Consider the following 14,553-nt stretch of genomic DNA (forward strand, 5'->3'; position numbering starts at 1 on the left):
AGGGGAGAGGTCTAGGGAAGACGAGCGGTGTTTGGCTTTGTGCTTCAAGTGCCAGTCGGGGCAATCGGGGCTGGGGTGTGGGAGCGCAGTACACCTGTGTGCTGCTGCAGCCCCGCACAGCCCCTTGCACACCCCTTTGCTCCTGCTGCACGCCCTTTAGGATGCCCTTTGCCAACTCGCAGCATGGCCGAGGTTGGAAGGGACCCCTGGCGATCACCCAGTCCAGCCCCCTGCCAAGCGGGATCACCCAGAGCGCGGTGTGCAGGATGGCACCCAGGCGGGTTTTGAGCATCTCCAGAGGAGACTGCACAACCTCTCTGGGCAACCTGTCCCAGCGCTCTGCCTCCCTCAAGTGCCCTCTCATATTCAGCTGGAACTTGCACCCCCCCTGCGCAAGCCCCTTTGCATGGCTCTTTGCAACCCCCTTTGCAAAGCCCTTTGCAACAGGCTTCGCGCAGCTCTTTGCACAGCTCTTTGCAACACCTTTTGCACGCCTCTTTGCAACATGCTTCGCACGGCCCTTTGCACGGCGCTTTGCAAAGCCCTTTACAACATACCCTTCAACTCCCTGTGCGAGACTTCTTTGCAATCCTGCACGCAAACCCCTTTGCACGGCTCTTTGCAACCCCCTTTGCACGGGCCTTTGCACGCCCCTTGCAGCGTGCTTTGCACGGCCCCTTGCACAGCTCTTGGCAAAACCTTTTGCCCGCCCCTTTGCAACACGCTTTGCACGGCCCTTTGCACGCCCCTATCACACAGCTGGGCCCCCCCCCGAGCACCCCCGGCCCCCCCCCGCGCCCACCTGCGCGCCCCCCGCCGCCAGCCCGGCGGCTCCGCGCAGTGACGGCCGCGGCCGCGAGGGGGGAGCCGCGCTCTTCCCTTCCCTGCGCTCCGCTCCGCACCGCTCCGCACCTCGCCGCCGCCGCTCCGAGCCGGGAGGGGGGCGGCCGGGCTCCCCCCCCCCCCCCGAGCCTGCTGCAGCGCCCCGGGGCCGGGCACCCCCCCCGGGGGGAGCGGGGAGAAACTTCTTGGGGGGGGGGCTCGGGGCGGCCTCACCGGAGCCCCCCCCTCCTAAAACCCACCCTTCCCTCCCCCAAAACCTCCCTCCCCCCCTCCCCAAAAATCCACCCCCCCCTCCCCAAAAAGCCACCCCCCTCCAGGCTGAGCCGCGCAGCCCCGCGCCCGCCCCCCGGGCAGCGGGATCGGAGGGGGGGGGGGGGCGGCGGCGGCGATGCTGCGGGGGCGGCCGTGAGCGAGGGGTGTCCCCGCGTGGCCCCCCCCCATCATCATCATCATCATCCCCGGACCCCCCCCCCCCCCCTCATCTCCAGCCCCGGCCCCTCCGCGGGGCTCCCGGCCGAGGGGAGCGGGCAGCAGCGGGGGGAGTGGTTCCGGGCTCCGCCGCGACACCCCCGGCCCCCCCCCGGCGCCAGCCGCCCCGCTCCGAAGAGCAGCAGCACCATGCCCACTGCTGGGCATGGAACAAAGAGGATGCTCCCCCCGGGCCCCGCGCTGCTCCTGGCGCCGCTGCTGCTCCTGTGCCGAGGTAACCCCGCGCGGCTCCCGAAAACTCCGCTTTTTTTTTTAATTTTATTTCCCCTCCCTTCCCCTTTTCCCCCCCCTCTTCCCCGAAAACTCTTTTTTTTTTTTTTTAATTTTATTCCCCCCCTACTTCCCCGGGGATGACATTTGTGCTTGGGGTACGGGAGCCTTCAACCCGCTCCGTGGCTGGCGGGGGCAGGATCAGGCCCTGGGGCTGGGATGGGGGGGGGACGACACATGGGGCTCGGCTGCGGCTCGCCCCTCGTGCCCCCCATCCCCCGGGGGGGTCCCGGAGGGGTCCCGGAGGGGTCCGGGGGCTGCGGTGCTCGGGGAAGCCGCCGCAGGGACCGCTGTGCCCGCAGCTGTTGGCGGTAATAAATAGCGGCTGTTAAAGCCCAATTAATTAAGATGCGCCGGGGCCGGAGTTGCTCAGCGAGCCGTTCGCCTCTGCTGCTGCTCGGGACGGCGCTCGCGTTTGGCCCTGGGCTGCCGGGGAAACTTGGTGGTGGGTTTAGGGATCCGCTAAAAAAAGAGGGTTTTTTTTTGGGGGGGAAAAAAAAAAAAAAAAGAGCGAGGGGTGGGAGGGGTGCTGGCGGCGGCTGGGGGGTCCTGGGGAGGGCGCAGGGGGTGCGTGGTGGGGGCAAGGAGGAAGAATTTGGGGAAGGGTCCCTGCAGGGACATGGTAGGAGCGGTTTGTGAGGGCAGAAGCATTGCTCTGGGGGGCATGGGGGCCAAAAGGGGTCCTCGCCCTGCTTGTCCCTCGAGGGGGGAGCACAACCAAGGGCACGCGTGGAAATTGGGAGCAGGGCGCAGGGCACGAGGGCAGGGGCTTGTTGTGGCCAGCGCGATGCCCTGTGCTCGGTGAAGCCTCTGCTTTAAGTCGAGGAGGGAGTTAAGAGCAGAAAAGGAATGCTTTTTTATGTTTTTTCTTTTTTTTTATTGCTTTGACACATTAATGATAATCTTTTCTCTGATATTCCCCTCTCCTCCTGTGTGGGTAGCTACCATGGTGAGATCGGGCTGTGGGTGTAATTCTTCCAGCGCTCCGAGTGCTTAAACATATGGAAACCCACTTTGGAACAGTTTGTGGCTGCAAACCTGCCGCCGTGCCCGTCCCTCTCCCCTGCTCTCCGAGTGCCTCCGTGCTCAGCGTGCGTGGCACAGGCTCGCAGCTCACGCTGCGCATTGCCAAGCCGTCGCTGGGCTTTGCCTTGCTGGGCTGTGGCATCCTGTGTCCCGCTGCTGCCCCTGTCCTGTCCCTCCCTGGGCACGGGTGGCAGCAGGAGAAGGGGTTTGGGGGGCCTGGGGCTGTGCTCCCACCTGCGGAGCACAGCCCTGCCAGACACTGGGGTTAGCGGAGCGCGTCGTGACCCGGGTGGCTGCGGAGACCCCTGGCCCGGGTCACGGAGCGGGGCTGCCAGCTCTGAGCTCCCCGCTTGCACAGACAGCCACGTTGGGCACTTGCCATGTTCACCATTTATTTGCCTTCTCTCCCTTCCCCGCTCCCTGGAGGTGGCTCCCACCTCCCGTTCGCCCTCCCGTCCGTCGGACCCCCAGAACAGCTCTGCGAAGGCGCAATTAAGAGATCACTCGCTGTCCCCGGGTCCCCTGCGAGCAGAGGGCGAGCGCCGTGCGCTTGGCAGCCCGGGGCTGGCCTCGAGGATGCGCCTCGCTGGCAGCAGGCCCCTGCTTGCTGCTGGCAGCCGGGCCGGCCTCCTGGCCGCCTTCCCGGCTGGCGGCGGGGCTGCCTCCGGGGCCGCGTGGGTCGGCATCCGGGGGGTGAGCTGGGTGGGTTGCCCGTGCGCGAGGCTGGGCTGCGGCAGCCACCACGATGCGCGCATGAGGAGGGAGCAGAGGGTTGTGTTCGGACCCCCGGGGGGCTGCAGGAGGGCAGGCAGTACGCTTGTTTCATCGCGTGCCCCCCCCCCCCCCCGAGGCTCTGCGTAACATGGAGGCACTTGTTGTGCAGGGGTGCTTTGGGAACAGAAAATGAGAGACCTGTGCTACCGGCTGTGCCGTAGGTTGGCAGAATGCGATCGTACAAACTGTTGAAAATGTAGGTTATTTTCTCCTCATCAGCGCGGATTTCAACGTTTTATCCAGTGACCGTCCCACCCGATGTGATGTGGGGGGGTAGTGGGGTCAGGGGAGGAGTCTGGAATTTCTGTAGTGCCTCTTGCTCCAGCGTCCATTCCGGCAATACCTCTCACATATTCTGATTTTACTTCCCGTCAGTGTAAATCTGGAGCAGCTCCTCTGAAGGCGGTGGAGCTGCTGTGGGCTCCTGTGTCGCCGCTGCGATCGGCGTCGGGCTCCCTGGGAAGGCAGGCGGCAGCCGCGACCTGCCCTGCGCAGCTTTTTGCGCTTCAGAATCCCCCGTCGTCAGTGCTGCAGCCTCCTTTGTATGTCTGAAAGAGGAAAGTCCCTGTCGCTCACCGTGTCGGTTTTTGATCGTTTTCTTCAGTCTGTCAGGCTTGGTTGCAAAGCTCCACTCGTTGACACCTGGCTCTTCAGCTGATCAATAGAGTCTCCTGGGGTTTGGATGCCAAAATAGTTACGTTAAAAAACAAATCAATAGAGTGCAATTAATTTGCTGTATTTTATTACTGGCAGTGATGGGAGCTCCGAGCGCTGTTATCCCCGTGCTGGGAGCAGCTCGGCGTGGGGAGGAAGGTGTGAGCCCAAGGGGGGCTGCGGGGGGGCACCGAGACCTCGGCACAGTTTGTGTCTCGGGAAGGATTCCCGAATCAGGGATGCGTTCCTGAGCCAGGGATGGCATCTGTTCACTTGATCGCTGTGACGGGTTTGCCATCGTGTGTTTAGCTACCCTCTGAGCCCAGGCAGATGTTGGGTGTCCGCAGCAGACGGCGTGTTGCGTACCTGCTCTCGGGGCTTTTATCAGCTCGCCCGTCACTTCACGCGCTGCTTGTGGTGCTGCGGGACACCGCGAGCAGGTGGCACTACTCCCCCTTCTCCACGTTAGCCATGGCTTTCCCGACACCTGCTGCGTATCTCATGGAGGGTGCTGCTGCCCACCTGTAGCATCAAGGCGAGTCCCGCTGACCTGTGCTGGCGGCTGCCCCTGGGACCTGGAGTAGGGGTGGCTGGGGCGGGTGGTAGGCAGCGATTTAATGATGCAAAACCCATTTGGCCCTGGGCAGCGTCCTGCTGGATGAGGGGCCAACCTGTGGAAATGAGTAGTCTGCCCTGTGAACTGGATTCACCGAACGTGACCCCCCTGCCCTCCTCCCCTGCTGGTGTAACTGAGGCCTGTTAACGCCAGGCGGGGACTTGAATCGCCGGCACAGCGTTAGCGCTTGCTGCGTGGCTGCGGGGAGGTGTGTTCCTGGCTGCGGCCACCGCACGGCTGGCACTGAGTGCCACGGAGGCTCGGGAGCGTGAGCAGCCACGCGGCGCTCTGGGTGTCGTAGAAGACGCTTCGATTGCACGCTGTCAGGAGCCTCCCAGCTGGCATTCCAGAGGAAGTTGTTCCCATGTGAGGATGGGCAGGCAGAAATTGCGAGCATAGAGGCCTTGGATAACTTCTAGGGGCGGGCAGGGATCGCCCCGTGCCTGGTTTGCTCTGGGTACTCCCGTTCCCCACCGTGGGGGGACTGGGGCGCTTACCCGTGCGCCCAGCACCTCGCACGGTGGGACGCTGCCCGGGCTGCGGACTCGGGTGCCGTGTCAATATTAACGTTTCTTCCACGCTGTCGAGAAATTCTCTTGCCGCGCACTTTCAGCTTTTCTCTGTTTACATAAACGTGCTTTGTTTTTGACAGCATTCAGAAAGCTTCATGAATTTATGATGTGCTCCAGATTCGAGCACGCTTTCTTTTTTTCCTTTATTTTTTTATTTTTTTTAAACACTTTCTTCCCAAATTTTGGTGATGAAATGGCGAGAGAGATGCATATTTCAGCGGGCTATTGAGAGGCAATGTAAACACCATCTTTCATAGAAGATCAGTTTGTTCAACTTTGAAAGCAGCCCAGCCTCCCCACTTGATCAATTTGACTGCCATAGGAGATGATTTTAAAAGTGGCGATTACGTCCTATCTGGTCTCCTGCAACTTCAGGCGAGGAGAGAAAAATGAAGAGTAGCGTTTGATTTGAACTGTTTTTTTTTTTTCTTTTCCTTATTTTATTTTATTTTTTTTTGTGTTAGGGCTAAGCAAGGGGGTACCCCAAGAAGGGGGTAGAACTGGGCGGGAACCAGTGCTACTTGTCTTGCCGTGCGGCCGTCAAGCAGCCCTGGAGAGCTGCTGTGCCCTGGGCACGTTTTTATCTTCCTGGCATGATGCGCCCTGGGACCCCAGCATGGGGAGAGCGTGGCTGCCCACCTGCCCTGGGAGCTCTGGGGGAAACGGCCTGGGGAACAAAAGCATTTTTGCAAGGGACGGGGAAAATACCATCCTCATTACCCAAGAAATAAAATCCTTCTGGAGACTGGAAGTGCAGATAGCTTCGGTCTTTTTCTTTTTTTTTTGATTTTCGTTCTTTTTCTGTTTTGTTTCGCTTGTATGGGAGCATCTCAAAAACAGATGGCAAAGCAGAGATTTATATTCTGTTAAGTGCAGAGGGCTGGTGCACAGGACCTTATCTGCTTGTGGGCCCTGCAATAAACCTGCCAGCAGGTGATTTAAATCCAGTTTCTCTGATTGGGAGAGCAGTGTGAGGAGCAAGGTTTATGTTATTTATGAATTTTATGAGCAATGTTAGATTTTTAAGATGCAGGAATGATCAGGGCATGGCTCTGTAGCACCAGAGACTTTGATTCGTCTCGTAAAGGATCTTTGCCGAGTCAGAAGAATGAACCATTTTACATTATTTAGCAGTCGGGCTGCTGAAGCCAGCTGTTCACATGAGTGACAGACACAACTATTTTATCTCTCAGTTTAGGAGCTGTTGTCAATTAGCCACAGCTTTTGCTTAGCAGTGAGACCTTCGCTGTGGTGGGGAAGGGATGCTGCTTAATGGATGCTGCAGCTCTTGGAGCAAACTTTGCTGCTGCAGCACGGAATGGATAAAACTTGCACCCCAAAATGACAAAGTCCATGTACCCTAAAAGGGAACCCTTGAGCTGGTTTCTATGCAACGAGCAGTAATTAGAAACTCAGCAGAGAGTCAGTAGCTGCTGACTGGCTTTGGCTGATTATTATTATTATTATTTTGGTTCAAAAAGGAGCAAGTCTGACAGAAGTTTTGGAAGGATCTGGTCTGGCCATGTGCATGGGGCATGTTGAGGCCAATGGGAGGCAGCAGCTGTCAGCCCGCGGTGCCTCTGTCCCCCAGTGCCACAGGACCATGGCAGCCTGAAATGTCCCGCGTGGTTCTCAAGGGCACTTTGAGAGCTGGGGGCAGATGGCCATTAAACACAAGAAGCGTGGTTGTCTTCCATGGGGTGGAAAAAGGGCCAAATGCACACCCGCACAACGAAACGGGCTTTTCATCATCGAAAGAGAGGATGGTAAAAGCTCTCCAGCAGCAGCAGCAGAGAGCTCCGTCAGGGCAAGCTCGAAGGCTGGCGTGCCTCAGCCGTCCCCACATCATGGGAGCGAGAGCTGCAAGCACTGGCGGATAACCCGCTCCTCCCGTCTCCGGTCGGGTACAGGCAGTTCCTGCGCGGCTGGTGCTCGGTGCTGCAGGCAGCAGGGCTTCTGCCGCTTCCTTGGCAGAGCGCTTCGCAGCCCATTAGGCCTCTCCTGTCTTCCGCCTACACTTCTTCTCTGCCTGTTCCGTCGCTCGTCGGGTGACCCGAATCCACAACTTTCCATCCTCATCGCCTGTCCGAACCCCCAAGTCAGGCAAATCTGCGAAATGGGGACAAATGGTTAAACGGGTGGGAAACGGAGGAGAAGCTGAGGCTGGGATGTAAATACATTTACAGTTGGAGGTTATTTGGAGAATAAAGGGCAGGGACTTGAAATGCACGTGGAGATGAGCTCTGAAGACGCAAAGAAGGCAGCTACAGTCACACTGTCTAATTCATCTTGCACAAAGACATTCTCCTCCAAGGTGTTTGGAAATAATGGAGTAGCTTAGTTACTAACATTATTAAATCCTCATCTCTGACAGATATGAGAATTAATATACAGAGTTTTCCTCTTTTTTTTTTAGTGCAGCTGTTACTCATTTCCTGTCTTTTGCTTAGGAGTAGCCCACTGAAAGTTATTAGCATGAGTATTGGCAAAAAAAAAAAAAAAAGGTTCATCATCATTTAAAAAAAAAAAAGAAAATGCAGGTAAAACAGAAGACAGCATGAATTTTATGGTTAACCATTCTTCAATTTTCCATCTGTAGATCTCAAAGGGGTGTGGGGAAGAGAGCTGGCGCTGTGGAGGCTGTGGCCTGTGCTCTCCTGTCCTGTGTGCGAGGGGCCAGCACCGTGCCCAAAGCCCTGCGGGCCCGGGGAGCAGGGTGGTGGGTGGCTGTGCTTGGCCGCGGGCTCTGGGGCTATGTTGAAAACAGCCAGTTGTGTCAGCAGTCAGGGCGGGGATGGACAGGACTGAATTAATGCTTGTTTCTTTGGCCAAGTTTGATCTGGACCAGCCCCATTAAAATAGTTGCGGGAAGCGTTAGGCAGAAATGGAGAGATGGAGTTGATGTTTGCTGCTGGAAGCAAAGGCTCTGTCCCTGGCCTGACGGAGCCGGGCAGCCTGAGGGGATGGGGGACGTCTTTCCAGGGCCTATGCTGCGGAGCCGTTCTTCAGATGCACCCTTTTGAAACCCAGGTGTCCCTCTCTCACACCTTATTCCATGGCAGAACCATCCACATCTGCAACACCACTGGTGTTGTAATAAGGTCACTGATGTCCACTGCCAGCCCTTGGCACGTCACTTTTGACAAGTATCGGCTCCTTCGGCCCGAACTGCGGCCTTGAGCCTTCTGTCTTGCCGCGGTCGCTGCCAGCCCTCCTGTGGCTTTGGCCTAAGGCTCTTCAGCAGCCGCTGCTGTGTTGTGGCTCTTGGGGTGCTCCCGATGTGGGGCAGGACCAACGCTGTGTGGAGCTGTGTGGCTGGGAGCTGGAGCTGCCCCGGCTCTCGTTGGTGTCCACCAAAACGCCTGGTTAGGTACCTGGGTCTGGGGCTGCGCATCAGGCCCCGGTCTGTGGGGCTTCGTCGTCTGAGTTATCCCCAGGACGTGGTTATCTCCCTGAGTGGCAGCCTCCTATTGAAAGCGATCTCTTTCAGCAGGGCACTCGCATTTATTTACTGCACAGCTTCTCCCATTAGTATAATCATTACTCCTTGGACTGCGTTTGAATTTAGAGCATCCCACTGTGGTACTTAAAGAATTAATTACAGCGATGAAAGAATTCCTCTAAAGACTTCTATGAATTGGTCTGGTTGAAGTGTTTTAGCTTTGCTTCAGTTGGTGCAGCCCTTGTCAGAGGATTGTGAGAAAATGCATGGGTCAGTGATTTAGATTAGGCAAATTACGTTAGAAAAATTGATTTGATTTAGAAAGTGAGGTTTCAGATCACAGGGAATTGCCTGCTTCTTCCTCTGCTGTCTGCTTCCCCCTGAAGATGAGCAGAGGCAAATAATTTAGGGTTAAAGTAAGGGGCTATTGTGAAAGGTGTGTGTGAGAGAGGGACAGAGGGGGGTTGGCACGTATCCTTAGCTAAATGATTATTGACCCATGTGTCGCTGTCTGGAGGCGCGGACGGATGGGGCACTTGTGGCAGCACTGACAGGTGGTTCGAGTGGCTTGATGCAGAATCAGGTCCTTGGTTTTAGCTGCATGGTTTGGGTTTGTTTTTTTCAGAAATGGTTTTTCTGTATGGCACGGCATCAGCGTCAGTGCGGATCTTGGAGTGTGTTGCTGCTGCTGCCAGCCTTGCCTCACTCCGTGCTTAGTCATTCCTGGGGCTGGGAGCTTGCTTTCATTGGGGTTTTGTGTCCTTGGACCAAAATGAGCATTTCCTCTTCCGTCCCTTGTCCTAGAGGCGGCGCAGTCCCTTGGCTGCAGTGGGACGGTGCCCAGCAGCGGGCACGTGGGGCAGGGCCTGCTCAGGGACGTTCCTAAAGCAGCACCTGTCGGTGAGCAGTGCCCTTCCCTGCACAATGCGGGTTTCTTCCCAGCCCTTCCCCTGCCCACCTGTGCCTCACCCATGAGACTGAGGGGCTGCGAGTGCAGCAGCTGCCGGCCGGAGCCCCGCAGCGCTCGTGGCCGTTCCTGAGTTGCTCACCACGGGGAATTAGGGTTAGGGCTGTAGGGCTGAAGCTTGGCACCAAGCATTTCGCTTTTCCCTTGGTAAAACTTCTCTTTTAAAAATATTTAGGTGAGCAGCGTGCGTTTACCAATGAATTTTACTTCCTTATTGCCTGGCAAGAACCCCTTAAATTCCAGCTTTTCTACAGCCACATTGGCAAGCTCGTTCTGGGCCTGGCTGGCACTGATGGCGTTTCCCCTGGTTGCACCGCCACCCGTGGCACGAAAACCCCGCTGTGGCTGTGGCGTCCCTGGGCCCTTCCCTTGCGCTGTCATGGGGCTCTTGTAGTGCCTGCGAGGCCACTGCGCCCTGTGCTGCCCCGGGGGTCTCTGCCCTGCCCCAGCGAGCGCAAGGAGAGAAACGATGCTGGGAGGGAGCTCCCTGCCAGCAGCTGAATTCAGCCCTGCGAAAAAGGAGTTGCGAAAGTAGCAATCCATCTGTCCACTTAGTGGGAGAAACCTAAGATCGTTTCACAGTAATCAGCCCCCTGGTGTTTAAAAAAACAAAAATACCGCAGGTTTTTTTCTTTAATGTAGATAACTGGCAAAATCTGAAGCATATTAATGTGCTCAGAGTCTGTGCATCTTTGCTTTTTTTTTTTTAAGTTCATTTTGACAAATAGAAACTGTATCAAATTGAAAAATAATATAAGACAAATAGATTGCCTTTTGCTTTTTGGGTAGCCTGTATCTGCCATAAAATTTCAGGGATTTTCTTTCCTTCAACTCTCTAGTTAATTACCAGCAGAGTTATCGGCAAGTGGATGTTTCTTGTTGCCGCAGGTACTGTCGGGTGGTGAACATTGTCATCTTCACGTCCCTCACGGTAATGCATTCTCAAGGTGATGCATTATGCAGGTGCATTCCCGTGCTGTAGCTGCTTGGCTATATCAGTGTTTCCATTAAAACACACAATATTCAGGGATTTTAATTTGGTTGTAAAAACTTGCTCCAGGCACTACCTCAGATGAGAAAGTCCAGGAGTGGTGTGTATCTTTTTCTTTGTAATCTCATTTTATTTTTTTTATTGCATTTCCCATTTTTGCTTTCCCCTAAACTGTGAGGACATAGAGGAAACAGGCTGCAAAGGCGCTGCTTGCTTCTCGCTTATGCGAATTGACAGGCAGCGAGTCAGAGAGATTCAGGAGGATTTCTGCCTCCAAGTGGAGAGACGGTCGCTTGCATTACAGCAGAGTTTACAGGTGGCGGGGCTTGAAAGTGGCCAGCACGAAGGTGTCCTGCAGGAGCCCTCACTGCGAGGAGTCAGCAGGGAGGGGTGTTCAGGGTGGGCATTTCTGCACCAGTGGCATGTCACCGCTGTCCGTGGGTGGATGCACTGCTGTCCCCAGCTGGGGGTGACACTGGGGCTTGGCTTTGCCTGGTGTTTGGGACGGTGATGAGACATGGTGGGGCTTTGCTCTGGGGCTGGGGTCGCTGCATTGCAGCAGATGCTTTGCTGCTGCACGACGGTTTGTAATTAAAACGCAACTTGCTGTCCTGATTAGATTAAGCAGTCAAATTCATTTATGATATTTTCCCCCTGCCCTGCATTGTGTAATTAGCAACATATGATGCTTGCACTAGCTTGGTTAAAAGTTATAATGATTAATCTGTGGATCAGCTGGTGCAGTGCAGCGGGGCTGCAGCTGGGTGAAGCGCCCACGCCAGCCCCGTGCCAGGGGAGATACCAAAGTGGCCATTCCCGGTGTCTGCAGGGCAGCAGCATCCACGTGCCGCCAGTCGCTGAATGTGGTGCTGGTGTGGGTCTTCCTCCCCTGTGATGGGTCCCAAAGCGCCCAGCTGACCGTGTGCATGGAAGTGCCAAAAGGATGAGTGTTCAGGCGGTCCTTGTTGGTGCCTTGGGAACCATGGCTCTGAAGTGTTCTGGTCAAATCCTGAATGTTTCACCCGAGTTAATCTTCCATTAATGTGAGTTTTGCCTGAAAAAGGCTTTCTGAGTCGGACTGGGGCTCTAACTAGTGAGGAACCTCACTTAAGAAAGCCAAAACCAACAAGAAAACTACCGTAAGCTAATTATAATGAATTATATTTTTCTTTCCAGTGTAGTCATAATATTGTCTTTCTTTCCACCTTCTGCTGAGCTGTGAAAATGCTCTGCAAAATGATATTTTTGAGTTGATGGAGAAGTACACCCCTGTCAACAATATTTTTCTATTGTTCATCAGAGACAGGCTTCATAACAGAAGAGATCCGTGTTTGAAAAGTACATCAGCTGCAAACAGGTTTATTCCAAGTCTTCTCCAGCAGCAGGGCAGGGCTGGGAGGCGATGCTCCAGCTGGAGGTGACCACGGAGCGGGGCTCCTGGTCTTTCAGCGGAGTGGCCGGGGCCGGCTGGAATAACGTATTGCTGCTTTCACAAAAGGTGGATCTTATATTAAAGGTTCCGGTAGAGAAAGGTCTGGAGGTGTTGAAATATTTATACATTGCTTAAGTTACTGCACGAGGTGCTGTCTCGTTCCCTAGAATGCTGTGGGGGTCACGGACACGAAAGCAAGCTGAAAATGAGCTCCCACCTTTCTCGGTCCGTGTACGCATCTGTGTACGCACCCGTGTGCGCCGACGTTAAATTGGCAGGGTGGTAATGTTTCCCTTCTCCAACCATCAATTTCAATTGAATTTCATAAGCCATTAAAGTTCTGTGCTGCTCCCTTTGCTGTTCCAGTTACGTGAGCTCCAGCCATTTAGCTGCAGGTCCTGGGGCATGATTGCTCCGTGGAGCAGCAAAAGTAAATTGGTTCCTGATGTAGAATCTTTTATATATATATATTTTTAATATCTCTGACTCACTGTGAGCAACGATGTTGGGCTGATGATGTGAATCTTCAAGCTTGGCTGTTCCTGGTCCAGTTTGGGTTCACCCCTGACAGAACCTTTTTTAAAAGCCTCTATGCTCAGCTTGAGTGGCAGCGTCTTGTATGTGGAAGAAGAGGATTTCTTTTGTTGCTCATATATTTATCTTCAGAATCATGGTGGAAAGATTTGACTGGGTTTTGTTTTTTTCCCTGTGGGTTTGAAATGTTTGAGAATGATTCTTACTTGGATCAAAGGAGATCTCCTGGCAGTCCTCTGACTTTGTTTCAGTACTGGCAGTGTGACAAATAATGAAAAAGCAATCATTTCCCCTTTCTCCCACTTTTATTCTCGGGATAAATGAATGGCTAAGATCTGTGTGCTCAAAAATAATTGCTCATGGCTCTTAGGGAAAAAAAAATCCATAACACTTATCCTTTAAATAGTTGATCTGATCTTTTCTGTTGGTTTGTATTTCGCGCTGGCGAGCGTCTTTGCTGCCACTTGGAGGCTGAACCTGACGAAATTTGTAATGGAGGCTGAGCAGGTTGTGTCCGTGGGAAGGGGAGTGGGATAAATGGTTTTCCTCTTTTAGCAAGCAGCTCCCCTGTGGGAGCTCAGCAGCAGGGACGCAGCAGGGTCACACTGCCACGGTCCGCCGGCAGAACTGTTTTGCACAGCACGGAGCTAAGGAATTTGCCAAAACGTAGAGTGAATGGAAATAAACCAAAACTCATTTTGATTTGCCATGTGGTGAAAGCAGTTCAAGCATCTTCTAAAACTGGCGAAAGCAGCTGCTGAAACCTCCTCCAGCTGCTGTGGGGGTTGGTGGATGGATGGATGGAGGTGTGCTGGTGCTTTGCCAGGGTTTCTGTCATTCCTTTCTTTTGTCACCTTTAAGGCTGTGGATGTGAGGACCTGCTGCACCTGACATCTCTGCTCTCCTTGCAGCGAGTGCTGCTGTGTACCGCCTGCACGGGGTCATCACGGGGGCCCGAGCTGGCTCCCCGTCCCAAGCAGCACACGATCCCCAACCCGCTGCCGTTCCCAGAGAAGCAGGCAGAAAGGAATAACTTGGGCCTGCAATTCTTGGCTGGGGATAACTTCCAGTCTTTTTTTTTTTTTTTTAAATATATTTTATTTAATGCTTTTGCTACTAATGGGTGCTCTCAGCCTCTGTTCCTGCTTCATAAATGCTGCTCTCTGGGAATCCTTACGAATGGTTATGGAAATGCATTTAAATGCTCAGAGATCTTTACAGTTTTTTCTTTATGGGGTTGTTCCTTCAAAAAGGATAAATGTGCCCCGAGTCCACAGCTGCCTTGGACAAGTGCCTTCCATGAACTGGGTGGCGGGGCTCTGGGCATTTTTGCAGCAGAGGGGGTAAGTGGGGGCAGCAGTAATGCTGCGAGAAAGCCCAGCTCTGCGCTGATATCTCGAGGAAGCACCATTTTTGGTCTGGTTTGTTCAGCGGTGCTTTCCCCTCCGTACTCCAGATAGGGCCTTTGGATGCCGGTGATGGGGACTGATAGAGCATCTGACTTCCCTCCTGCCCTCCTCCTCCAACCAGCCCGTCACAACCATCAATTATGCAAGCCAATGGCTCTGTTAAATCAACAGGGCTGCTAATTGAGTGCTAAAGCAGCGTGCATGCTCATGCCACGTTGGTCTCTCAGGCGTTCTTCATGGCAGGGACTTTGCATCTGCACAGGTGCAGAGAAACTTTAAGCTGTGCCTGTGCTGGGAGCGAGGATAAGGGTCGCCTGGTGTGTTTTCCCATCGTGGCTGTTGACTGCAGCCATACGTTCCCACGTCTGGAGATGTCTGAGCCATTCCTGGTGGTCCTGGGGGAGTTTGGATGAGTTGTGGTTTCTCCAGAGACAGAAACTCGCCATCCAGTTGGACGTCCGCTCCTGCAAGCCAAGGCAATTAATTCTGCTCCGGGCGTTGAGCCAGTGATGGTAGGAAGCAATGATGAATAGC

At 54.6% G+C, this 14,553-nt stretch overlaps 1 protein-coding gene across 4 annotated transcripts in view; it reads left to right on the forward strand.

The window, feature by feature from the left end:
• The window catches only part of TMEM132B (transmembrane protein 132B), a 254,571-nt gene that overhangs the window by 13,947 nt on the left and 226,071 nt on the right, over positions 1–14,553 (forward strand). The window contains exon 1 of one of the 4 annotated variants that reach the window (XM_083804470.1): positions 1,306–1,546. The exons of 2 other annotated variants lie outside the window; for them this stretch is intronic. In XM_083804470.1, the coding sequence (XP_083660596.1) occupies positions 1,462–1,546 (85 nt within the window). In that variant the 5' untranslated portion in view covers positions 1,306–1,461. Of the gene's footprint in view, positions 1–1,305; positions 1,547–1,701; positions 2,048–14,553 lie in introns of those variants that run through there. One more of the 4 variants, XM_083804469.1, reaches the window with a different exon arrangement.

Source organism: Anser anser (assembly GCF_964211835.1).
Source record: "Anser anser genome assembly, chromosome: 18".
NCBI lineage: Eukaryota > Metazoa > Chordata > Aves > Anseriformes > Anatidae > Anser > Anser anser.